This window comes from Prionailurus bengalensis, chromosome E2, assembly GCF_016509475.1.
Source record: "Prionailurus bengalensis isolate Pbe53 chromosome E2, Fcat_Pben_1.1_paternal_pri, whole genome shotgun sequence".
Taxonomy (NCBI): domain Eukaryota; kingdom Metazoa; phylum Chordata; class Mammalia; order Carnivora; family Felidae; genus Prionailurus; species Prionailurus bengalensis.
Genome location: NC_057352.1, coordinates 14,983,623 through 15,006,814, shown reverse-complemented (window position 1 = coordinate 15,006,814; position 23,192 = coordinate 14,983,623). Strand labels below are relative to the sequence as shown.

The window sequence follows — 23,192 nt, the reverse complement described above, 5'->3', positions numbered from 1 at the left end:
TCACAGTGTGATGGGGCCATTTGCAGAGTGGTTAAGTACCAGCGTTCTGGAGCCTGACAGTTTCCATTTGAATCCTGGCTGTGCCACTTACTAGCTGTGGTTATTTATATGTGTAGCACTTAGCACTGTGTAACTGCAAACTCTTGTTATTTTTGCTAGTTATTATTTTCAGTTTTCTCCTGACCACCCAGTTATTTTTTCAGGGAGCCCCCTCTGCCCCAGGCTGGTTCTAGCACCTTTTGGGATTCTGCAGGCTCCTGTGCCTCTCTCGCCTTGTCTCTGACCCCTCTGCCTGTGCCTCCCCTACTCCAGCCCCGGCCACACTGGGCTGTTGTTGGTTGGTGATGGCTATGTTTCCCCCACTGGACAGGAAACCTGATCACTGGACCAGGGGTTTGCTGATCAGGGCTCTGTTCCCAGAATCACTCGGCACAGGACCGTGCACACAGCAGGCACTCAAGAAACATACTGAAGGCCTGAATGTTAGCGACAGTGAGAGGAACGCTGGAGCAATCTCTGTGTTCCTTGCCTTGAAGGTAGGGTTCAGGAATTAGGTGAGATCTGGAGGCCCTGCGCGGTAGAACCTGTGTACAGCGTGGAACACCATGTAATAGTGCCCCCTTGTGGTTTCTCCCATTTTAGAACCCTGGTGTGCGTGAGGCTCTCCCCGCCCCAAGGAAGGAGGACGGGGCGGGATCCCAACCCCGCCCCCCGGCCCCCTGCTGCCCATGAACAACCAGGCGCGGGGCCCAAACCCCTCCCCGGCCCGGGTCTTGGCCTTGGTCCGGGCTTCGACCCCGGTCAGGTCCTCGATCCCGGTCCGCATCCCAACTCCTGCCCGGGCCTCGACCCCAGCCCGCACCCGGAATCCCGCCCAGACCCCGGTCCGGGCCCCGAATCCCGCCCAGACCCCTGTCCGGGCCCCGCGTCCCGTCCAGATCCCGGCCCGGACCCCAGATCTCCCCCAGACCTCGACCCCGGGCCGGGCCCCGACTCCCGTCCGGATCTCGGCCCGGGCCCAGATCTCGGCCCGGGGTCCCGCTCAGACCCCGACTCCTGTCCAGACCCCGGCCTCAGCCTGGACCCCCACTCTCGTCCAGACCCCGACTCCGGTCCAAACTCCAACCCCAGTCTGGACTGAGACTCCTGTCCAGACCCCGACTGCCGTCGGGACTCCGACCCGGGTCCGGACCCTGACTCCGGTACAGATCCCGACCAGGGTCCGGACGCCCACTCCGATCAGGACCCCGACTCTGGCCCGGATCCCAGCGCCAACCTCATTCCCAGTCGGGGTCTCGATCACAGCCGTTGCCCCTGCGTCGGAATCCTTAGGGAACTCAGCCCCACCTTTGGATCCACCCTCAGAATCTGCTCCGGAGCCCCTTGTGTGGCCCGACAAGGATCTTTCACGGACACCCAGTGTGAAGCACTTCCCATCAGTCGCCAATGGATTCGGCTCTGTCACCCAAGAGTCCCTTCCTGCCCACACTCCAACGGCCGCTGATTTCCTGGGGCCCACCCTTGGGTCAACCTCGAGGGCAGACTCATCAGCCACCAAGTTGATGGATTCCACTCCCGATTCTATTCCCGCGCCCATCCTGGAGACCGACTCCTTCGCCACCGCATTCACCTCCACCTTCGAGAACTTACCGGAGGACAGCAAGATCCTGATTCGAGTGATCTACTGGTGAGGGGCGTCCCCGCCCACACCTGCCTTCCTCCCCTTGGGGAAAGCCCAGAGGGGGTGGGCGCTGGGGCTTCGGGGATTTGAAGATAGGGTGAGGGGAGGGAGTCCCCACTCCCAGTTGGAAACTTGGCTCCACCTATCATTTTCTCTGGCGCTGGGGAGCTGTTAGCTTCAAATCTCTGCTCTGAGCTTCGTTCATTCGGCCTCATTTACTCATTTTGGAGTGTGCTGCCCCCCGAGGGCCAGGCCTGCTCTGAGGATGGATGGAGTGCTGAACAGCGCCACCTGCTTTTCTCGCCAGGCCAGGCTGGGCCATGCAGACCCAAAGCCAGGCCCGGGAGGGGTGGGGGAATGCCAGACTGGGTGGTCAGGGATGGCCTTTCTCAGGCGGTGATGAGAAGGGGGCCTCCACGTGAAAAGCTGGGTGTTGGGAGGGCGATCGAGGTGGCAAGGGGAGGAGGAACCTCGAGTGCAGAGGCGGAAGGAGGCTGGCTTCCGTCCTCTTTGGTGGTCCCAGGGCTGGGTCTTCTGGGTCCACGACAACAGCAACAGCAGGGACCTCCCCCAATCCCCATGTCTCTCTCCTGCTTTAGAACATTCTCTCCCCCTTATCTCTCCCAGTCTCACTCCCCCCACCCCCCATTTTTTCTGCCCAGGTGGTCTCTCCTGCTCTGTCTCTCTCCCCAACTCACTGTCTCTTTTCCTTTCCCGATGTAAATGCCTCTCTCCCCTTCTCCCCACTGCCTCATCTTCCCCTCTTTCTCTGCCCTTCTCCTCCTTTCTAGCTTCCTTTGACTCCATGGATTCATTCATTCATTCATTCAACCACTATTTATTAAGCACCTACCTTGTGCCAGGCCCTGTCCTCGGCACCAGGGACACAGGAGTGCGTAAGACAGAGATCTCTGTCCCTTGTGGCACTCACGTTCTGGTGTGGAGGGGGCCGGAATGAACAATAAATATGGCACACAGTACATTATCTCGCATCGTAGAAGGTGATCAGTGCTGGAGCACCTGGGTGGTGCAGTCGGTTAGGCTTCCGACTCTTGATCTTGGCTCGGGTCATGATCTTGCAGTTTGTGGGTTCCAGCCCCACATTGGGCTCTGCGCTAATGGTGCAGAGCCTGCTTGGGATCCTGTCTCGCCTTCTCTCTGACTCTCTCCCGCTTGTGTTCTCTCTCTGTCTCTCTCAAAATAAATAAGTAAACTAAAGAAAAAAAAGGCGATCAGTGCCAACGGCAGAAGGAATGGGGGGGGGTCACAATTTTATGGGGTAGTCAGAAAGGCCTCCTTGAGAAGGTGATATATGAGTAAAGACCTGAAGGAGGGGAGAGAGGGAACCATGTCGATAAGAGCATTCTGCAGAGGGAACAGCCAGTGCAAAGGCCCTGTGGTGAGGCATGCAGTGTTGGAGGAGGAGTTCCGAGGTAGGAGGGGTGGAGGCGGAGCTGAGGGTAGTCCCGGTCCTAGCTCAGCCGGTCCTCCCTGTTAAGATCGGGACAGGTCATCCACACCCTTTTCTCAACCTCAATTTTCTCATCTGGAAAATGGGGTTGTTGAGATGATTCCAGGAGATGCCTCATCTAAGGTAGTGAATGTACATGGCTCAAAGAAGGGCTCAGTGTATGTCAATGAAATTTTTTTCAAAAGAGCTTCCTCCCTCCCTCCTTTGCTGGAGCGGTGGGCCAGGGAGTGAATGGAGGCAATGGGGCAGATACCGTGGGGGCTTGTGGACCATACAGAGGACTGTTGTGGGTTTTTTTGCCTTGGGTGAGCTAGCCGTATGGGATGGGATCGGAGTCCGGTGTTCACAGGCTCCCTCTGGGCCTGGGGAGATACTGATTCAGTATCTTCTCCCCATCTCTCTCTGTCTCCCTTCTCTTTCCCTCGGCGTCCAGCGGCCTCTGAAGCTACAGCCTTCGGGTGAGTAGTTTTGACTTTGGAGGTGGGGGGAGTGCTGGACAGGAAGTCTGGAAGGAGGTCCTGTTTCCCCTCCCCTGACCCCATGACCCTCTGATCCTCTGAACCCATGATCCCATCTCCTCCTGGCAGTACGTTCTACTGAGAAAGAGTCTGGAGCTGCAATTTCCAAATTGTCTACGCTTTGTGAGTGTGCCGGTGGCCTGGGGGAGTGAGGGGGAGGGTAGTTAGGGTCCCGAGACCCCAGGGGCTTGGAGAGGAGCTCTCACCTCCCCCTCCACCCCCAACATTCCCTCCCCAGGAGGAGGAAAGATCTGCCCAGGCTACAGGGGAGTTTGAAGTGTTTGTGGATGGAAAACTGGTCCATTCAAAGAAGGTGATTGTGATTGTGTGTCCCGGCCCGGGAGGGAGGGCGTGCTGGGTTGGGGGGGCGGCGGTGGAGGGGGGTGGGAGACATACATGTCCCTGCTCTTTCCCCTCTGTGCCCAGAAAGGCGATGGCTTTGTGGATGAGGCCAGGCTGCAGAAGATTGTGAGCATTATCGATGAGGAAATTAGGAAAAGGTAGCAGCCACCGGCCGAAGGTGAGGTGAGGGAGGCGAGGTGGGCGGGGCGGGGCGGAGGCGGGGCTGAGGGTGGGCAGCACGCAGGGCGGGCGCTGTCTAGGAGTCAGAAACAACCTACTCACAACGTAGCTCAGCCGGTCCTCCCTGTTAAGATCGGGGCAGGTCACCCACACCCTTTTCTGAACCTCAGTTTTCTCATCTGGAAAATGGGGTTGTTGAGATGATTCCAGGAGATGCCTCATCTAAGGTAGTAAATGTACATGGCTCAAAGAAGGGCTCAGTGTATGTCAATGAAATTTTTTTCAAAAGAGCTTTAAATTTCTTCCTCCCTCCCTTCCTTTCACTTTCAGTTGTAAAGCTGTGCCACCCAATAACAGCCTACGGCTTTTCAACTTACGGTAAGTTCATTAAAATTAAATACAATCAAAATTCACTTGTTAGCTACACTAGCCACATTTCAAGAGCTCTATAGCCACATGTTGAGCAGTGCAGATGTAGGACATAGAACCCATTACTGCAGGAAGTTCCATTGCTAACGTTGTCTTAAGGTATTAAAGCATACGCACAACCATTTATTGGCCACCGATACTGGATTCTTATTTTTAATTTCTTTTCTTTTTATTTATTTGTTTTTTTAGAGAGAAGAGAGAGGGTGAGTGGGCAAGAGGGGCAGAGGGAGAGAGAGAATGAATCTCAAGCAGACTCTGTGCTCAGCACAGAGCCCACCTGGGTGCTCGGTCCCACGGGATCATGACCTGAGCTGAAGTCAAGAGTCAACCACTCTACTAACTGAGCTGCCCAGGAGCCCCTGGATTTTTAATTTTTTAAATATTTACTTAATTTGAGAGAGAGAGAGAGAGAGAGAGGGAGGGAAGGGCCGAGAGAGGAGAGAGAGAGAGAGAGAGAGAGAGAATGAGAATATCCCAAGCAGGTTCTGTGCTTGGAGTCAGAAACATCCTACTCCCAGTCCTACCTAGCTCAGTGAGTCCTCCTTGTTAAGATCAGGGAGGACTGTGCTTGGAGCACAGAGCGTGACTCGGGGACCGATCCCATGAGAACCTCGAGATCACAACCTGAGCCGAAACCAAGAATCGGCCGTTTAACAGACTGAGCCACCCAGGCGCCCCTTAGTTTGCATTTTCATTTCGTTAATGTATTTATGTCATCCCCACACCCAGCGTGGGGCTTGAACTTACAACCCCGAGCTCAAGAGTCACGTGCTCTTCTGATTGAGCCCGCCAGGTGCCCCAGATACTGGATTTTTAAGACCACTGAGAGGGCGCCTTCAGCAATTTCTCCTGCCCTCTGCCCTGTCCCCGGCCACCCCTGATCTGCTTTCTGTCCTCCTAGATTAGTTTGTACTTTCTAGACGTTTACATAAATGGAAGCTATGATTTTTTTCACACTTTTTTGGTGGAAAATTTTAGACACGTACCCTAGTTGCGAGCCCCGTACAGTGAGCCCCATGTGCTCGTCAACCAGGTCAACTATTATTACCGACTTTCTCCTAGTCCATCTATTTTCCTCTCCACTTTTTTTTTTTTTTTGGCATGTTAGCGTTTGAAGGTACATTCCAGACCTCACGTTATTGCCCCTGTAAATACTTCAGTATGCATCTCTAATAAATAAGTTTTTATTTTATTAAAAAAATTTTTTTAATGTTTAGTTTTGAGAGAAAGAGGGAGAAAGTGCAAGCGGGGGAGGGGCAGAGAGAGGGAGACACAGAATCTGAAACAGGCTCTAGGCTCCGAGTGTCCGCACAGAGCCCGATGCAGGACTCAAACTCAGAAACTGTGAGATCATGACCTGAGCCACACAGGCATCTCTTATTTTATTTTTAAAGTTCATTTTGAGAGAGACAGCATGGGAGGGGCAGAGAGAGAGGGGGAGAGAGAGAATCCCAAGCAGGCTCCACACTGCCAGGCTAGAGCCTGACATGGGGCTTGAACTCACAAACAGTGGGATCATGACCTGAGCTGAAATCAAGAGTTGGATGCTTAACTGACTGAGCCACCCAGGTGCCCCAACAAATTAAGTTTTTAAAAGAAGTACAAGACCATTTTCACCCCCAACAAAAATTTTATTTTATTGATTTTTTTTTAAGTAGGCTCACACCCAATGTGGGGCTTGAATTCACAATCCTGAGATCAAGAGTTGCATGCTGCATCACCTGAGCCATCAGGCACCCCCACCCTCGACAAAAATTTTAAAATGTCTTAATGGCATCTAAGATCTACTCAAGTGTCTCAAAAATATCTTTTTAGAGGTGGTGGGTTGGGAATTAGGATCCAGACAATGTCCACATTATATTAGTTGTTTTTAAAAATTTACAGACAGTATTTTTGGAATGCCTACGATGTGCCAGGCACTTAGTAGGTCTGTTTTCAAGCAGCCATGCTGGGGATGGGGGCAGGGGAGGCAGAGGAGACATCTGTTTCTCACACCTGCCAATACGCAGAATACCAGAGTAGTTATGCATGCAGCTTCCAGGGTCACAGGAACTTCGGTTCAAATCCTGGATCCACCAGCCAGCCACACAAGGCTGAAGCTGGTGATGTTAGATGTGAATTAAGAGCTTGTCAAAACCCTTCTTCAGTAAGTGAACAGCAGTTGTTATTGGAATAAGTCATGAATGTTCTTATTGCAGCAGAGAACCCAGTTCAAATTGGCTTAACAACAACAAAAAAGTTGGCTCATGAGAATAAAAGTCTAGGGGCTAATTAGCTTCAGGAATGGCTTGATCCAGGCAGCAAAATGTTGTCATTGAGAATCTGACCCTCCCTTACTCTGTGTTCTGCTTTTTCCCTGGGCTAACTTTATTCTCAGAGAGGCTCCCTATCTTGGTGGCATAAATTCCTATTGGCCTGGATTAGGTCACATGTTCGTCCCCGAACCAATCACTGAGGCCCAAGGGAACACGGAGCTCTCATTGGCCAGTCTTGAGTCATGTGGCTATTCCAACTGGGAATGGAGTTGGTCTCCCTAAGCCCATGGGGAGGGATGATGGGGAGAGAGCTTTGGGTGGACAAGAACGACAATCAACTGTATTAAAAACGGAAGGATAGACAATGGTTACGTCAGTATTGTCTAGCTTCAAATCCCTATTTTACTGGCTGTGTGACTTCAGGCAAATGCCTTCACCTCTCTCTGCCTTGGTCTTCTCCTCTGTCAAGCAGAAACCATGATAGCCGTTACCTCCTTGGATTTCACTTTATCCAACAAATATTTGCTGAGTACTTACTCTGTGTTGGATACTGTTCTAGGTCCTGGGGATGATACGGCCATGAACAAAACAGATGCGAACTCCTGCCCTAGTGAAGCTGACATTCTAGTGGTGGGGACAGACAAGAACAAGACACATAGGCAAATAGAAGGTGGAAATAAGTGCTGAGAAGAAAATAAAGCAGGAAAGGAGTGGGGGTGGGTAGTGCTGGGAGTTTTTTGCAATCCTAACTTGAGTGGTCGGGGAAGACCTTATTGGGAAGATGGTAAGTAAACAGTTGAAAGAAGGAAGGGGTTGAGTCGTGCGGATATCTGGGGTTATCTATGGAAAATATAGCCGGCAGAGGGAGCAGCAAGTGCAAAGGCCCCGGGGTAGGAATGTGTCTGGCGTGTTTGAGAAATGGCAAGGAGACTAGAGTGGGGAGCGTTGGGATGGTGCCTGACACATAGTAAACACTGTATAAATGCTATTATTTTTATAGTGTTGTTGTCATAGCTCTTGATGTTTTAAAGTATTTTCTCTCTCCTCTCCATTTCAGGAGCCTCAGCAGGATGCCGAGAAGGGCTGAAATGTTGCCAAGTCAGGTCCTTTTCTGATGGTAGCTGGGGCTGGGGCGAGTTGGGGAGGGGTGAAAACGGAAATAAATACAATCTGCCTCTCTGTTCTGGCCTGACCTCGTCTAATGTTGCCACACTGTCTCCTGAGGTGAGAAGGGAGGCGGTGGGGAGGGGAAGGAAGGGCAGGTTTGGAGAGAAGCCTAATCCTGGGCACCAGGGTGGCTCAGTCAGTTCAAGTGTCCAGCTTCGGCTCAGGTCCCGATCTCGCGGTCCGTGGGTTCGAGCCCCGCCTGGGGCTCTGTGCTGACAGCTCAGAGCCTGGAGCCTGCTTCAAGTTCTGTGTCTCCCTCTCTCTCTGTCCCTCCCCTGCTCACCCACTGTCTCGCTCCCTCTCTCAAAAATAAACATTAAAAAAAGAAGAACACTCTTGAAGAGAAGACTAGTCCTGTTTTCCTGTTGCTCCCCAGGTTTGCTCCTGGTTGGCTAGCCTCAACTCCTGGTGCTGTTGAGTCACTTTCTTTTTAATGTTTATTTATTTTTGAGAGACTGAGAGAGACAGAGCAGTAGTGGGGGAGGGGCAGAGAGAGAGGGAGACACAGAATCCAAAGCAGCCTCCAGACTCTGAGCTGTCAGCACAGAGCCCCAGGCAGGGCTTGAACCCACAAACTGCGAGGTCATGACCTGAGCTGAAGTTGGACGCTTGACAGACTGAGCCACTCAGGTGCCCCACTTTCTTTCTTTCTTTTGTGGCATCTTAATTTCCTATGCCCTGGTTTGGGATACTTTTTTTTTTTTTTCAATTTAAAAATTTAATTTTTAGAGAGAGTGTGAGGGAGGGGGGCAGAGCGAGCGAGCGAGCGAGAGAATCCCAAGCAGGCTCAGCATGGAACCCAATGCAGGGCTTGATCTCATAACAGTGAGATCATGACCTGAGCCGAAATCAAGAGTTGGTTGCTCAACCAACTGAGCCACCCGGGTGCCCCAGGATACGTTTTGACAGTTTCTCATTTTATTGGCAGTTTTAGGGGGTGGGATGGAAATATGGACTGTGGCAAGTCTCCAACACTTGACAACCCAAATTTCATTACACCCTGGAGCCCACTTTCTAAACCCACAGGTCCTAGAATCCCAGTGTTGGGGGGGCGCCTGGGTGGCTCAGTCGGTTGAGCGTCCGACCTCAGCTCAGGTCATGATCTCACAGTTTGTGGGTTCCAGCCTCACGACGGGTTCCGTGCTGACAGCTCGGCGCCTGGAGCCTGCTTCGGATTGTGTCTCCCTCTCTCTCTGCCCCTCCCCTGCTCGCTCGCTGTCTCTCTCCCTCTCTCAAAAAGAAACATTAGGGGCACCTGGGTGGCGCAGTCGGTTAAGCGTCCGACTTCAGCCAGGTCGCGATCTCGCGGTCCGGGAGTTCGAGCCCCGCGTCAGGCTCTGGGCTGATGGCTCAGAGCCTGGAGCCTGTTTCCGATTCTGTGTCTCCCTGTCTCTCTGCCCCTCCCCCGTTCATGCTCTGTCTCTCTCTGTCCCAAAAATAAAATAAACGTTGAAAAAAAAAATTAAAAAAAAAAAAAAGAAACATTAAAAACAAAATTTAGACTCGCAGTGTCAGGAGGCAGGTGTCAGTAACCTGGGGGAGGGCCATTTGGGGATTCATCGGACCTTGATGGGCCACCTACACTGCACCTGGTGCCGTGGGGTCCCTGGGCACGAGCCGGGAGGTCACCGCAAGGTGTGGGAGTCAGACCTTTGCCATGTAGTGGCCGTGACCTCCAGTAAGGGACACCCCCTCTCGGAGCCTCAGTTTCCTCCTCTGTCAAATGGGCGTGGTAACACTACTTAAATGTGGAATCCCCAGGGCCAGGCACAGAATAAGTGGGTTTCTGTCAGGGGTGCTCCTCTCTGCAAGTGACGGCGAACCGGGCCACCGGTGGCTTCCACCATCCAACAAATACACCGTTTTTCTCGTGTGCTGGTGGGACAGGGCTGGAGTCGGCTGGCGGTCTGACGATGCTGTCAGCGACCCAGAGTTTTTCCCGTACTGCTTTCCTGCCACGGTTAACCCGTCGTTTCATTGTTGCACCTCCACCCCTGGAGTCCTTACTGCAGGCGGAAGAGGGTTCCGTGAGGAAGGACCTGCCTGCTGGGTCACTCTCTTTTTGCTAGGGAGGCAAGGTTTTCCTGGCAGCCTCTACCCTGTCTTCTGCTGTGATGCCAAGCCTGCCCCCTGCCCCCTGTCCCCCCCCCACCCCCTTCACCTCGCCTCCACCTCGCCGGCCCACTGCCTGTTACCCGCTCTCCTCGCCGATGATGCTCACAGTTTTCTGCAGCCTGGCCTCACCCACAAAGCCATCACCTTTCTGGCCACAGTCTGTCTGTCGGTCTCCCCACCCCACCCCCAGGGTCCCAGCACCTTCTTCAAACGGACCAGCTGTCCATTCACAAACGCTTCAAACTCCCCTGCAGCCTGGGTGGATCTGTCTTCCTCCTGGGGAGGGGATGTCGGGGGTCGAGGTGGGGAGGACGAGGGCTCGTGTTGGGCTCAGCGGAAGAAGAGGTGATGGGTATCGTGCAGTGGCACAGTGGGTGCTACGTGATCGTCGGAGAGCGAGATCAGACACGCTGCCCGGGCTTCCAAAGCCAAGCTCTGCACGTTTGCCAAGAGCCTGGACTCTCTTTCTGTTCCTGACGACGAGGAGCAGGTGCAGATAACGGGGCAGACCCTAGAACCTACCGACTGAGACCACAGAGCCTGGAGCCAAATCCCTGCCGGGATGCCACTCCCGGTTTTGCCACTTCCCAGCTCTGGCAAGTCACTCTACCGCTCTGTGCCTCAGTTGCTCCCTCTGTAACGTGGGGAACGTAATGGCACTTCACTCGGGGCTGCTGAAAAGAGTAAACAAGTTAAATCTGTGAGAGTCTCGGGAGAGGGCTTTCATAGCCCAGGAGCTGCGTGAACGTTAAACCTCTTAGGGCACATCTGCTCGCCGGAATGGAAGCCGTGCAAGGACCCAATATCTTATTACGTCGCCGAGGCTATTTCTACTTTGAACCAGAGAATCCAGGCGCGGTCTGTCTGCACAGCCCGAGTTTCCCCACCACACTGCGTGGCCCGGGCAGGAGCACGGGGGGAAGGCAGGGTTCAGGATTGGTGCTTCGGTATTTTCTCACGCCGTCCACAATCACACACCCGGACGCTAGATCCCCCAGCACTTGTCCGTCAAATGTATGCGTTTCCCCACCTTCATGAAATGCCTCTTACCGCATCAGTGATGAGATATCAGCTCTTCGGAGCTGGTAAAAGCCCTGGTCTTGGGCTATGATACAAGGAGGTTCTCCTCGCCTCTTTCCGCCCTTGATTTATCCATCGCCTTCTGGTGACGTCGGCACTCTGAGCTTGGTGTCTCCATCTGCAAAATGAAGACACAGGCTTGGCCGCTGGGGCAGAGGCACTACTTCATGACAGTCCCCAGCCGAAGACTACATTTCCCAGCCTCCTTGGCCGCTAGGTATGGCCGATAGGACGTGAGCAAAAGTGACGCCTGCAGTTTGGGGGGTTGCGCCGTCCATCCTGGTGTCTGGAAGTGGGATTTGATGGTGCGCCATCTTGGTACGAGACAGAAGGATTCCATGGGGGTTGAGTAGGGAGGATGGGGCAACAATAGGGAAGGGGCCTGGGGTCCTTTGGTAGCACTGCCAGAAATGGACAGGAGGGAAAAGCAAGCTTCCCTGTTTAAGATGCTGTTATCTTGGGTCTCCGTCACGTGCCGTCAAACCCAAATCGTAACAAATACCCCAGGATTGGGAGGATGTGATGAGTGGGTGAGAGCAGTGAGTGAGCCAGAGGCTTTAACTATGGTTTTTTTTTTTTTTAACTATGTCATAATATGATAAATCATAATAAGGTAGTAACTACTTACAATTATTTACTTTTTATGGTAGGTAGAATTCTAAGGTGACCCCCAATGACCCACACCTTCATATGATCCCCCTTTCCTTGAGGGTGGGTGGGACATGTGAATATGATGGGGTGGCACTCCCATGGCTACGTCACATTAAATGACAAAAAAGGATTTTGCACGGGCTTTGAATGAAGCAAACTGAAGATAATCCTGAATGAGCCTGACAACAAATGGGTGGGTTTTATCTACACCAGTAACCAACTCCCTGGACACTGGGTGGCTGTCCTACAATTCAGTGTTGACACTCTGCCCTGGAGTTAGCGTCAGCTCCCACAATTAAGGGCTCAGCCCCGGAAACCTGCCTCCACCTCAGATGCCACTCAAAATCCCCGGTTGTCGCCGCACTTCTGACCAAGGAGCTATCAATTCAGGGGTTCTCGCAGCCCCCTCTTCGAGTTTGCGAATTCATTAGAATGACTCTCAGAACCCAGGAAAGCACTTTACTGTTACTGGTTTATTATTAAAGACACAAGAACAGCCACATGGGAGAGAGACGTAGGGCCCAGCCTGCGGGAAGGGGGGGCGCCACGTCCCCGGTCTCGCTGGGTGCACCGCTCCCAGTAACTCAATGTGCTCACCAACTTGGACTCTCCCCAAACCGTTGTTTAGGGGTTTTATGGAGGTTTCAATATGTAAACAAGACTGATCAAATCGCCTGCCATGGGTGATTAACACCCTCCAGCCCGGCCCTCTTCCCCAGAGTTTGGGGGTGGGGCTGAAAGTTCTAAGCTTTTTTTTTTTTTTAATTCAAAAATTTTTAATGTTTATTTACCTTTGAGAAAGAGAGAGAGAAAGAGAGTGCTGGGGAGGGGCAGAGAGAGAGGGGGACACAGAATCCGAAGCAGGTTCCAGGCTCCAGGATCCAAGCTCTCAGCACAGAGCCCGACGCGGGGGTTGAACTCACGGACCGCGAGATCATGACCTGAGCCCAAGTCAGTTGCTGAACCGACTGAGCCACCCAGGCGCCTCTTTAGGTTTATTTCTTTTTAGTGATCTCTACACCCAACATGGGGCTTGAACTCATGACCCTGAGATCAGGAGTCCCATGCTGTTCCGACTGACCCAGCCAGGCACCCCATGTATTCAGATTTTCCTTTAAAAAATCTTAATTTGGTTTCCATGACAATATTTACATATCCTAAGGATGCGCGTTGGTCTAGGACTCTAGATTCTTGTGTTCCCCTCCTCGGAAATTCCAAACGCTTATATATTTCACCTCTATTACAAGATTCCATCAGTCAGAAAGACGTAGAAGGACCAGGGTGGCATAAACTTATGGGAAACCGGGCACTGAGTAGTAAGCCTGGGGCCTCACACATGGATGTCAAAATCGGAGTTTGATCCCAAGACACCTGGCACCACGAGTGATGCTCTTCATGTTCACCCTCCTGCCCCCGGTCCCACTCCCTGCCCTCCTAAGAGGCTAACGCCCGGTTAGGTCACTGCCCTGTGGTGCGATTTGGAGTCAGATGGATCTGGAAAAACAATTTGACCTTCTAAGCCTCAGCGTCCTTTTCTGGGCAAACTAAGGGACACAACGTTTGACTAAGCAGCTTAGAACTGTGGAAACCTGAGTTATCACCATGCTTACTGTTTGGGCAACAAACCTCGTTTTTCTCTAAACCCCAGTTCAGCTTCCCTGCGGGGCAGAAACCTGCAATTTCTGTCTCAGGCCAGATCCTGGAAGACCTCGGGAGAATAAGCAGCCTCTGGGGGTAACCTGATAAGCAGAAACTCCAGGCTGACTTCCTGAACCCAGAGAGACGGTTCCGACTTTGCGATCCCACCACATGCTTCTCGAAGACTATTTTGCAGTTTTACAGGTCACGTGCTTCTATTTATTGCATAACACTCTCCAAGTTCAGCAACTCCCCTCTGTTACCACTGAGTGTAAAGAAAGGCATTTAATCAAGAAGGTCAGGAAAGGGGCCCCTGGTGGCTTAGTCGGTTAAGCATCCGACTCTTGGTTTCGGCTCAGGTCATGATCTCACCATTCGTGGGATCGAGCCCCTTGTTGGGCTCTGCGCTGATGGCGTGGAGCCTGCTTGGGATTCTCTCTGCCCCTCCCCTGGCACGTGCCCTCTCTCAAAGTAAATAAATGAACATTAAAAGAAAGAAAGAAAAACTTACATTAAAATAAAGTCAGGAAAAATGCTACATTCTGACTCAGTGTGGACACTTTTGTAATTCTAAGTACCTCAAAATCTACAGCTCTTGGGGCGCCTGGGTGGCGCAGTCGGTTAAGCGTCCGACTTCAGCCAGGTCACGATCTCGCGGTCCGTGAGCTCGAGCCCCGCGTCAGGCTCTGGGCTGATGGCTCAGAGCCTGGAGCCTGTTTCCCATTCTGTGTCTCCCTCTCTCTCCGCCCCTTCCCTGCTCATGCTCCGTTCTTCTCTTTCAAAATCAGATAAACATTAAAAACTTTTTTTTTTAGGGGCGCCTGGGTGGCGCAGTCGGTTAAGCGTCCGACTTCAGCCAGGTCACGATCTCGCGGTCCGTGTGTTCGAGCCCCGCGTCAGGCTCTGGGCTGATGGCTCAGAGCCTGGAGCCTGTTTCCCATTCTGTGTCTCCCTCTCTCTCTGCCCCTCCCCCGTTCATGCTCTGTCTCTCTCTGTCCCAAAAATAAATAAACGTTGAAAAAAAAATTAAAAAAAAAAAAAATCTACAGCTCTTACCATCGGGGAAAGTAGGGAAAGGGACATCAGGACTCTCACCCTCACTGTCCCCAATCACCAGCCTGGACAGTCCCAAAGGAAATGCTATCAAACCTTACCAGGACAATTCCAGTGGATTTTAAGGTGTTCCAGAACTTAGGAAAGGAAAAACTTCCAAATTATTTAAATGATGTTATAATAACATTAAAATTTAAAAGTAACAGGGCCGCCTGGGTGGCTCAGTCGGTTAAGCGTCCGACTATGGCTCAGGTCATCATCTCCCAGTTCGTGAGTTCAAGTCCCGAGTTGGGCTCTGACAGCTCAGAGCCTGGAGCCTGCTTTGGATTCTGTGTCTCCCTCTCTCTGCCCCTCCCCTGCTCACACTCTGTCTCTCTCTCAAAAATAAACATAAAGAAAAAAAAATTTTAACTCTAAAACTAACAAATAGTGCACAAGAAAATGACACTTAGGGTACACTTCTACGAACATCCTTAAATAAAAGCCGGAGGGGGGGGGGGGCGGCGCCTGAGTGGTTCAGTCAGTTAAGTGTCAGACTCTTGGTCCCAGCTCAGGCCTTTTTTTTTTTTTTTTTTTTTTTTTTAAGTTTGTTTATTTGTTTTGAAGAGGGTGAGAGGCTGAGGAGGGGGTGGAGGCGGGAAGAGAGAGAGAAAATCCCAAGCAGATTCCTTGCTCAGCTCAGAGCCCGATGTGGGGCTCGATCCCACAACCCTGGGATCATGACCTGATCTGAAATCAGGAGTTGGGACACTGATCGAGCCACCCGGCCACTCCTCAGCTCAGGTGGGCTCTGTGCTGGGCGGGAAGCCTACTGAAAGAAAAAACAAAAAAGACAGACATCCAGAAGCACATCAAAAGGCTTATACCTCATTTGTAAATAAGGATCACTCGAGGCACACGAAGATCGTGCATTATCAGTAACTACTTCATCATGGTGGGGACTATAAAAATAACGGTAGGAGGGCGTCGGGGTGGCTCAGTGGGTTGACGTCCGACTTCCGCTCAGGTCCTGATCTCGGGTCAGCACAGAGCCCACTTCAAAACCTCCACCCCCCTCTTCGGCCCCTCCCCTGCCCACGCTGGCTCGCGCGTGCTCGCCCTCAAAAAAATAAATATTTAAACCAAAAGAATATTGTTTGCCCTTAAATGAATGTTCCGAAAGTAGATCTCTGGCAGATCTATTTATTCTTAGCTACTTTATCTTTCCTGTTTTTTCTGCATAAATGAGGATTCTTTCTGTTGCATTTTTTCTAAAAGTTTGCCTGTGTGTTTGAAAATAATGCATTTCCGGGCACCCGGGGAGCTCAGCGGTTGAGCGTCCAACTCTTGACATCGGCTCAGGTGGTGATCCCAGGGTTGTGGGATCAGGCTCAGCGCCGAGCGTGGAGCCTGCTTGGGATTCTCTTTCCCCCGCTGCCCCTCTCCCCTGCTAGCACTCTCTCTCTCTCTCTCAAATAGAAAGAGGATAATTGATTTCAAAAAAATGTAATGTCTCCACATTTATTTGATAGCCTGTTAACACACCGAATTCTCTTGTTTATAGTAGTTTTTCCTGAAGAACAGGTCATATTCAACAGTGAAAGTAATGCCTCTTTACAACTTTTCTACCTTGAATTTCTTTCTCCTTATTAATTCCTGGGCCGGTGCCTTCTGTCTCCTGTAAAACAATGTGAATGATAGTCAAGCACCCTTGTCTTGTTCCTGATTTTGTGGAAGTTCTTCACATATGTGTCTGTTGCTCAGTGGGTGTTTGATCAAGAATGATTACTGAATTTTGTCAAAGGCCTTTGTGGAATCTTCAGTGATCCTAGGGTTATTTTTTTAAAGTTTACTTATTTGTTTTGAGAGAGAGAGAGAGAGAGAGAACCAGCAGGGAAGGAGCAGAGAGAGAGAAAGGGACAGATCTGAAGCAGGCTCCGTGCTGACAGCCACCAGCCCGATGTGGGCTTGAACTCACGAACCTCGAGATTATAACCTGAGCTGAAGTTGGGACGCTGAACCGACTGAGCCACCCAGGCGCTCCTAACACTCTTCTGAAGGACACAAAGGAAGTTTGTTTGTTCTTTTAATTGAGAGAGAGAGAGAGAGAGAGAGAGAGAGAGAGAGAGAGAGAGAATATCTCAAGCAGGCTCATGAGGCTTCATCCCAGGATCCTGGGATCACCACCTGAGCCTAAATCAAGAGTCAGGTGCTCAACTGAGCCACCTGGGTGCTGCATTTTTTGGGGGGGAAGTCTTTAAAAAAATGGGAAAATAGGGGTGCCTGGATGGCTCAGTCTGCAGAGCACGTGACTCTTGATTTCAGGGTTGTGAGTTTGAGCCCCACGTTGGGTGTAGAGATTACTTAAAAAAAAGTTTTTTTTTAAAGGGAAAATAGACCATTGGGATAGGAAGACTCAGTATCTTAATGATAAATTAACTGTCATGTGATTCTAAAAAAAAAAAAAAAGCTTTGCTTGAGAGGCGCCTGGGGGGGCTCAGTCGGTTAAGCATCTGACTTCTAACTTCGGCTCAGGTCATGATTTCAGTTTGTGAGCTCGAGCCTCGCATGGGGCTCTGTGCTGACAGCTCAGAGCCTGGAGCCTGTTTCAGATTTTGGGTCTCCCTCTCTTTCTGCCCCTCCCCTGCTCACGCACTCTCTCAAAAACAAATAAACATTAAAAACTACCAGATTTAAAACCACGTAGTCAGAAAATCGAAAACACAGCTTAGTATATGACGAAGAGGCATCTTTAAACAAAGTGAGCAGGGAAAAGGAGGACTAGTTGGTAACTGGTGCTGGGGCAACCAGTAGCCCCTGAAAAATAAATTTTGAATTCTTACTGTACATCAGGATAAATTCCAAGTGTTCAGAGACTCAAATATGCACAAAGAAACTACACACACGCACACACACACCCCCCCAAGAAAATCTTGAGATTTGATACCTTACTGGTTTAAAAGAAAACAGCAAACAAAAACCAAAGCAAAACCTGCCTGCCCAAAGGCTTTCAGGAAAACCAGACACAAGTGACTAACTGGGGAAAGAGATCCATAACTCACATTACAAGCTATTATCCTATCTCACATATTACATCGCCAGCTACTGGAATCAACAAAGAACAATTCTTCAGGAGAGAAATGGATAAAAGATACGAACACAGGGTTCACAGAAAAGGGAATATACATACAATTTCCAATGAGTACCCTGGCCCAGAATTCTCACTTCTGGAAATTCACACTATGGATGTTACACATAACAAAGAATCTAAGAAGCTGCTGATTAGAAGACGCCCCAAGGAAAAATGCCGTCTTACACCATCAAAGGTTACGCTATGCCCCATTGCACAGATGGCAAAACACGACAAGGTCATTTCCATCAAAGCATTTGCGCACAGGCCCTGTGATATGCATACAAGGTTACCTTTCACAGCCTTTTTTTTTTTTTTTTTTTTGCCAACAGAAAATGGGTGAAGCGATAAAAGGTTAAAAAAAAAAAGGAAAATTTGTCGGATGAAAAATTAGATTCTACTAAGAATTATCTTTTAAAATAAATGATGAATTTCTGACATAACAAAAATCTAAAGACAAAGATGGAGACCGTGAATGCCCATTGATATGTTCCTGGATAAGTAAATTACAACATAATCAACCACAGAATGAAACAGAACGCAGCTCTGAAAAAGAACAAAGAACCAGGCAATGCAGTGGTTTGGAAGGATCTTCAAGGTACATTCTTACTGAATAAGCAACGTGTAAATCAGTAAATATGCCCACTTTTGTGAAGAAATGAAAAAAAAAAACCCCAAATTTGCATTTGCTTGTGTGTACACAAGGCAACGACAGGAGAGGCACCTTGCAGACGTGGGTTGTGGCGGGGACTGGATAGAGGGGACAGGGATGGAAGAACTTTCGGTGTATATTTCACATTTTGGGGGTTTTCTGAATAGGTTTACCAAAAAAAAAAAAAGAAAGAAAAAGAAAAAAAAAAGCAAAAAAAAGCTTAAACATTAAAAATGAAAGAAAAAAAATTCCAGAATCTTCAGATATTCTCGAATACAAGGTTTATCAGGTAATATATACAACAAGTTACACTGCTTGCCGTTTGAAATGCTTCACAGAACACAAAGTCGATCTTGTGCTAAAACCTTCTGTTGAACCTGATGTGAACAGAGCACATACTCGGACAATGTCAAGTTCTCGCCATAGGCTTCCAGTCTCTCCACGGGATAACACCGCCGTGGCTCCTTATTCCTCCCCATCACGATTTGAGAGTTTCTTTCGTCATCACGGGCTCCGATACTGGCCACAGTTCTTCATCGGGTCTCAATGCCCTGAAAACTATCCTTCACTTTTCAGTGAAGGAATTTTGAAAGTCATTTCCACAACACAGGGAGAAGGCTCTGTATCAACCCCAAACTCAACAGTCACAGGAGTCACAAGGCTTTGAATTTCTTTTCTGAGGCTTTGTCGCGATAAACGCCCTTCCCCCCCGCAACTATGCCTCGCCTTATCTCATACACTTTGACCTTCTAAAATCGAGGGACAGGACTGGCGTGAGACTTGAAAACAGAGGCTCCCCTCTGCAGTGGTTTCGCCACCAGACTATTCTCTACTTATGTACTTGTCACAACCAAGTTCCTCTATCAGAGGATTGATGACCTCGGACGCAGTGAGGGCTACTGTAAATGTCAAAATGTCAAAATCCATCCTCTGGGGATTCCGCTGGTACTCGGCATCAAACGCTGCTTCCCGGGCTCTGCAGGCCTCCACAAACCTCCTGCGGCGTTCTCCCAGCTCCTGAATTCTGCCCGGAGCGATCGGGTAGTGTTCCAGGTAGTGGCGCAGGAACTGCTGGTAATTGATTCCTAAAACGCTAAGTGGGTGACGGAGGCGGAGGTACGGCAACGCAGCCAGCCCCGGGCCGTTCCCGGGCCGGGATCGGGGTCTGGCCTGCGCACCCTCTTCCTCCGCTGGCTCCGCCAACACTCGGGCTACCTGTGCGTCGCGGGCCTCCCCGGGCGCCGCCACCGGACCTTCCCCGGGCTCCGCAGGCCCCGCCGGGGCCGGCTCCCGCCTCCCGCCGCCTACCTCCGCCCGCGGGGCGTCGCGGTGGCCATTCGCCGCGTCCGTCTGCCGGCCACCGCTGTCGGGGGGGAGCTCGGACATCTCGTACCCCGGGGTCAGCTCGGCCGCTCCCAGAAAAATTGGAAAAACGGGACGTCGCGACTACGGGCGGGCGCGTAAGTGCGTGTGCGCGAGCGCTGTGCGCACCGGTGAACGCGGCGCGTGCGTTTATCCTACGGATACACCTAGGAGCGCTGCGCACGCGTCATTCCCGGCGCCCGTGCCCCGCCAGGCGCCACCTCGCGGCCAGAAGCGTCATCACAGCCGAAACGGCCCCGAGCGGGCAACGGCACGTCGAAGGGCGCGTCCCTATTTTCCGTTTGAGTCAGTTTAACGTTTACCCCAGGAGAGTCTTACAAGGTTGCTTCTTATTGGCTTTCCCCAGGTTCCACCCAACATGCTCCTCTCTACGCTTCTTGTTCTCCGGTGATTATAATGCCACATCTGCAGTGCGCCCGGCGGTCCGCTGGATCTGCCTCGTGCTTCAACAGAGCTTGGACTGACCAGACCCAGGGACACCCCTTATTCCAGCCTCAGACCACCCTCCAGCCGCCTTTACCGTCTCAACCCCCGGAACCACCTTCTCAGCCACCCTCTGCCTCTGGGGCCAACCAACACGGTTTTTTGAGCTTAGCGCCTTGTTGCCGACCAATCATGAGCTCTCAGGGTCGTCAGAATTATTCCCCCGAGGTGGAGGCCTCCGTCAACTGCCTGGTCAACATGCATCTGCGGGCCTCCAACACCTACCTCTCTCTGGGCTTCTATTTCGACAGCAGCGATGTGGCTCTGCAGGGCTTGGGCCACTTCTTCCGCGAGTTAGCCCTGAAGAAGCGCGAGGGTGCCCAGCGGCTCTTGAAGTTGCAAAACGAGCGGAGCGGCAGCGCGCTCTTCCAGGACGTGCAGAAGCCGTCGCACGACGAGTGGGGTAAAGCCCTGGACGCCATGGAAACGGCTCTAGTCCTGGAGAAGAACCTGAACGAGGCAATTTTGGATCTGCATGCCCTGGGTTCTGCCCGTGCCGACGCTTATCTCTGTGACTTCCTGGAGAACCACTTCCTGGGCGAGGAGGTGAAACTCATCAAGCAGATGGGCAGCCACCTGACAAACCTCCGCAGGCTGGCCGGCCCTCAGGCCGCGCTGGGCGAGTATCTCTTCGAAAGGCTCACCTTCAAGCTCGACTAGCAGCCTCTGGAGCCCAGCAACCTTGGAGGGGCCCCTCTGACATCCCCTTAGTGCCCGGGCTTCTGCCTGGGCTTGTCTGAGCAGATGTTTAACCACGACGGAGCCCTCTCCCAAACTGTCGACCCAATGGAAACAATAAAGCTTTTTGCAATGAAAAACAGAAACGCTGCCTGTATTATACACCAAGATATCCTAGATTCTTGGTTTTTTGTTTGTTTTGGGGGTGGGTGGGTGGGTGGGGAGGATGTTCTTTATTATTTTCCATTTATTCATTTGCCTATCTTCCCATAGCAATCCTCTCTCTCTCTTTTTTTTTTTTTTTTACATTTTTAATGTTTATTTTTGAAGGAGAGAGAGCGCGCGCACGAGTGGGGGAGGGGCAGAGAGACAGGGAGACACAAAATCCCAAGCAGGCTCCAGGCTCTGAGCTGTCAGCACAGAGCTGGACATGGGGCCCAGGAACTGTGAAGTCGGAGACTTAAGGGACTGAGCCACCCAGGTGCCCCCCCCCTCCCCGCAACAATCCTCTTAACAATTAAAGCTTTATAATAATACCCCCCTTGTTATCTTTAAAACTTCTTTAGCTACTCTTGGACGGTTATGTTCTTCTAAATCTTATTTGTGTGACATAACCTATATGCAGAAAAGTATACAAAAGTATACAATGGAATGATTTATCAGGAAGTGAACAGCCATGTAACCACCACTGGAAATTGACTCCCCATACTCCCCAACCCTTCCCCCTTCACAAGAATCTCCTTTCTACCGGGAGGTAACTACTAGCCTGGTATTTATGGTCATTGTTTACTTGCTTTGCTTTTTGTTCTATTCCTGGGGGTGCATTCCTGTATTTTAGTTTTGCTTATTTAAAAAAAAAAAATTAAGTTTATTTTTGAGATAGAGAATCCCAACCAGGCTCGCCCCCTCAGTGCAGAGCCCGGATGAGGAATTAGAACTCAAGACCTGAGCAGAAATCCGGTGAATTAACTGACTGAGCCACCCAGACGTGCCAGTGTCGCTTACTTTTTGAAATTGTATACCCTTGTGTCTGGTTTCTTTCACGCACTATTTTTTTTTTTTTTAAAGGCTAATCTCCATTTTTTTTTTTTTCAACGTTTATTTTTTTGGGACAGAGAGAGACAGAGCATGAACGGGGGAGGGGCAGAGAGAGAGGGAGACACAGAATCGGAAACAGGCTCCAGGCTCCGAGCCATCAGCCCAGAGCCCGACGCGGGGCTCGAACTCCCGGACCGCGAGATCGTGACCTGGCTGAAGTCGGAAGCTTAACCGACTGCGCCACCCAGGCGCCCCTCACGCACTATTTTTATGAGATTCACCCATGTTTTCCATTGTGGTTATAAATAGTTAATTTTCTTTAAACATTTTTTAAAATTTTAAGTAAACTCTAAGCCCAATGTGGGGCTCGAACTCACCAAGTGGAGATCAAGAGACACATGCTCTGTGGACTGAGCCAGTGAGGCGCCCCAGTAGTTCATTTTCTTGATAGGTACATAGTCATTGCTATTTTTGTTATGTGTCTCATAATATTACAACATCTTAAATATTGGTTCTCCAATTACATCCTCTTTATTCTAATTAATGGAAAGACTTCAGAGAGGGAAATTCTTTTTTTCAATTTATTTTTTTAATGTTTATTTTTGAGAGAGAGAGAGACAGAGGGTAACAGGGTCAGAGGAGAGAGGGAGACACAGAATCTGAAGCAGGCTCCAGGCTCTGAGCTGTCAGCACAGAGCCCAGTGCAGGACTTGAACTCATGAACCTTGAGATCATGACCTGAGCCAAAGTCAGACACTTAACCTACTGTGCCACTCAGGTGCCCCAGGAAATTCTATCTTTGATTTTGCTGGTGGTGACTCCCATCATGATGGCTGTGATTCCCGGGCATCAGCAAGTAACGTTAATGACTCACTGCTCTCTGCCCTATCAGGAGTAGCTATTCTGGGGCGCTTGACTGGCTCAGTCAGGAGAGTATGTGACTCTTGATCTCTGGGTCATGAGTTCGAGCCCCACGTTGGGTGTAGAGATTTCTTAAACAAATGAAACTTAAAAAAAAATTTTTTTTAAAAGAGTAACTATATGTTCTCATTTAATTTTCCTGGTCCGAGCATCGCATTTACAAAACACAACATTCAGCCTCCTTGCTGCTTCAAACACAGCTCTTCACCAGACTGTCTGCCATCACTCTAGGTGTGGCTCATCTCTACAGCCAGTGTGGGGCTTGAAACCACAACCTCGAGATCAAGAGTTGTGTACTCCAGTGACCTAGCCAGACAGACATCCCACGTGGGGCTCCTTCAAGGCAGC

At 50.7% G+C, this 23,192-nt stretch overlaps 3 protein-coding genes across 4 annotated transcripts; 2 read left to right on the top strand and 1 right to left on the bottom strand.

Annotated features, from left to right (window-relative positions):
- The first annotated feature begins 1 nt into the window (after position 1).
- SELENOV (selenoprotein V) lies at positions 2 to 8,057 on the top strand. 2 transcript variants are annotated; one of them, XM_043598925.1, is made up of 7 exons: positions 2 to 1,687; positions 3,586 to 3,610; positions 3,740 to 3,793; positions 3,909 to 3,983; positions 4,097 to 4,190; positions 4,523 to 4,570; positions 7,934 to 8,057. In XM_043598925.1, exons 1-5 carry the CDS (start codon positions 729 to 731, stop codon positions 4,172 to 4,174), a joined length of 1,191 nt encoding a protein of 396 aa, XP_043454860.1. In that variant the 5' UTR covers positions 2 to 728; the 3' UTR covers positions 4,175 to 4,190; positions 4,523 to 4,570; positions 7,934 to 8,057. The 2 variants fall into 2 exon arrangements, with proteins under 2 accessions (XP_043454860.1, XP_043454861.1); XM_043598926.1 differs by having other exon boundaries at positions 4,097 to 4,195.
- Positions 8,058 to 18,605: 10,548 nt separating this feature from the next.
- LOC122494055 (EP300-interacting inhibitor of differentiation 2-like) lies at positions 18,606 to 19,846 on the bottom strand. Its single transcript, XM_043598924.1, has one exon. The coding sequence runs from the start codon at positions 19,725 to 19,727 to the stop codon at positions 19,164 to 19,166; it is 564 nt and encodes a 187-aa protein (XP_043454859.1). The 5' UTR covers positions 19,728 to 19,846; the 3' UTR covers positions 18,606 to 19,163.
- A 111-nt stretch (positions 19,847 to 19,957) lies between these two features.
- On the top strand, positions 19,958 to 21,027 carry LOC122494054 (ferritin light chain-like). Its single transcript, XM_043598922.1, has one exon. It carries the CDS (start codon positions 20,121 to 20,123, stop codon positions 20,865 to 20,867), a length of 747 nt encoding a protein of 248 aa, XP_043454857.1. The 5' UTR covers positions 19,958 to 20,120; the 3' UTR covers positions 20,868 to 21,027.
- Positions 21,028 to 23,192: the final 2,165 nt, after the last annotated feature.

Bases quoted from the DNA above. Each gene is read 5' to 3' on its own strand.
- LOC122494055 (XM_043598924.1), bottom strand. From the start codon at position 19,727: ATGTCCGAGCTCCCCCCCGACAGCGGTGGCCGGCAGACGGACGCGGCG.
- LOC122494054 (XM_043598922.1), top strand. From the start codon at position 20,121: ATGCCACATCTGCAGTGCGCCCGGCGGTCCGCTGGATCTGCCTCGTGC.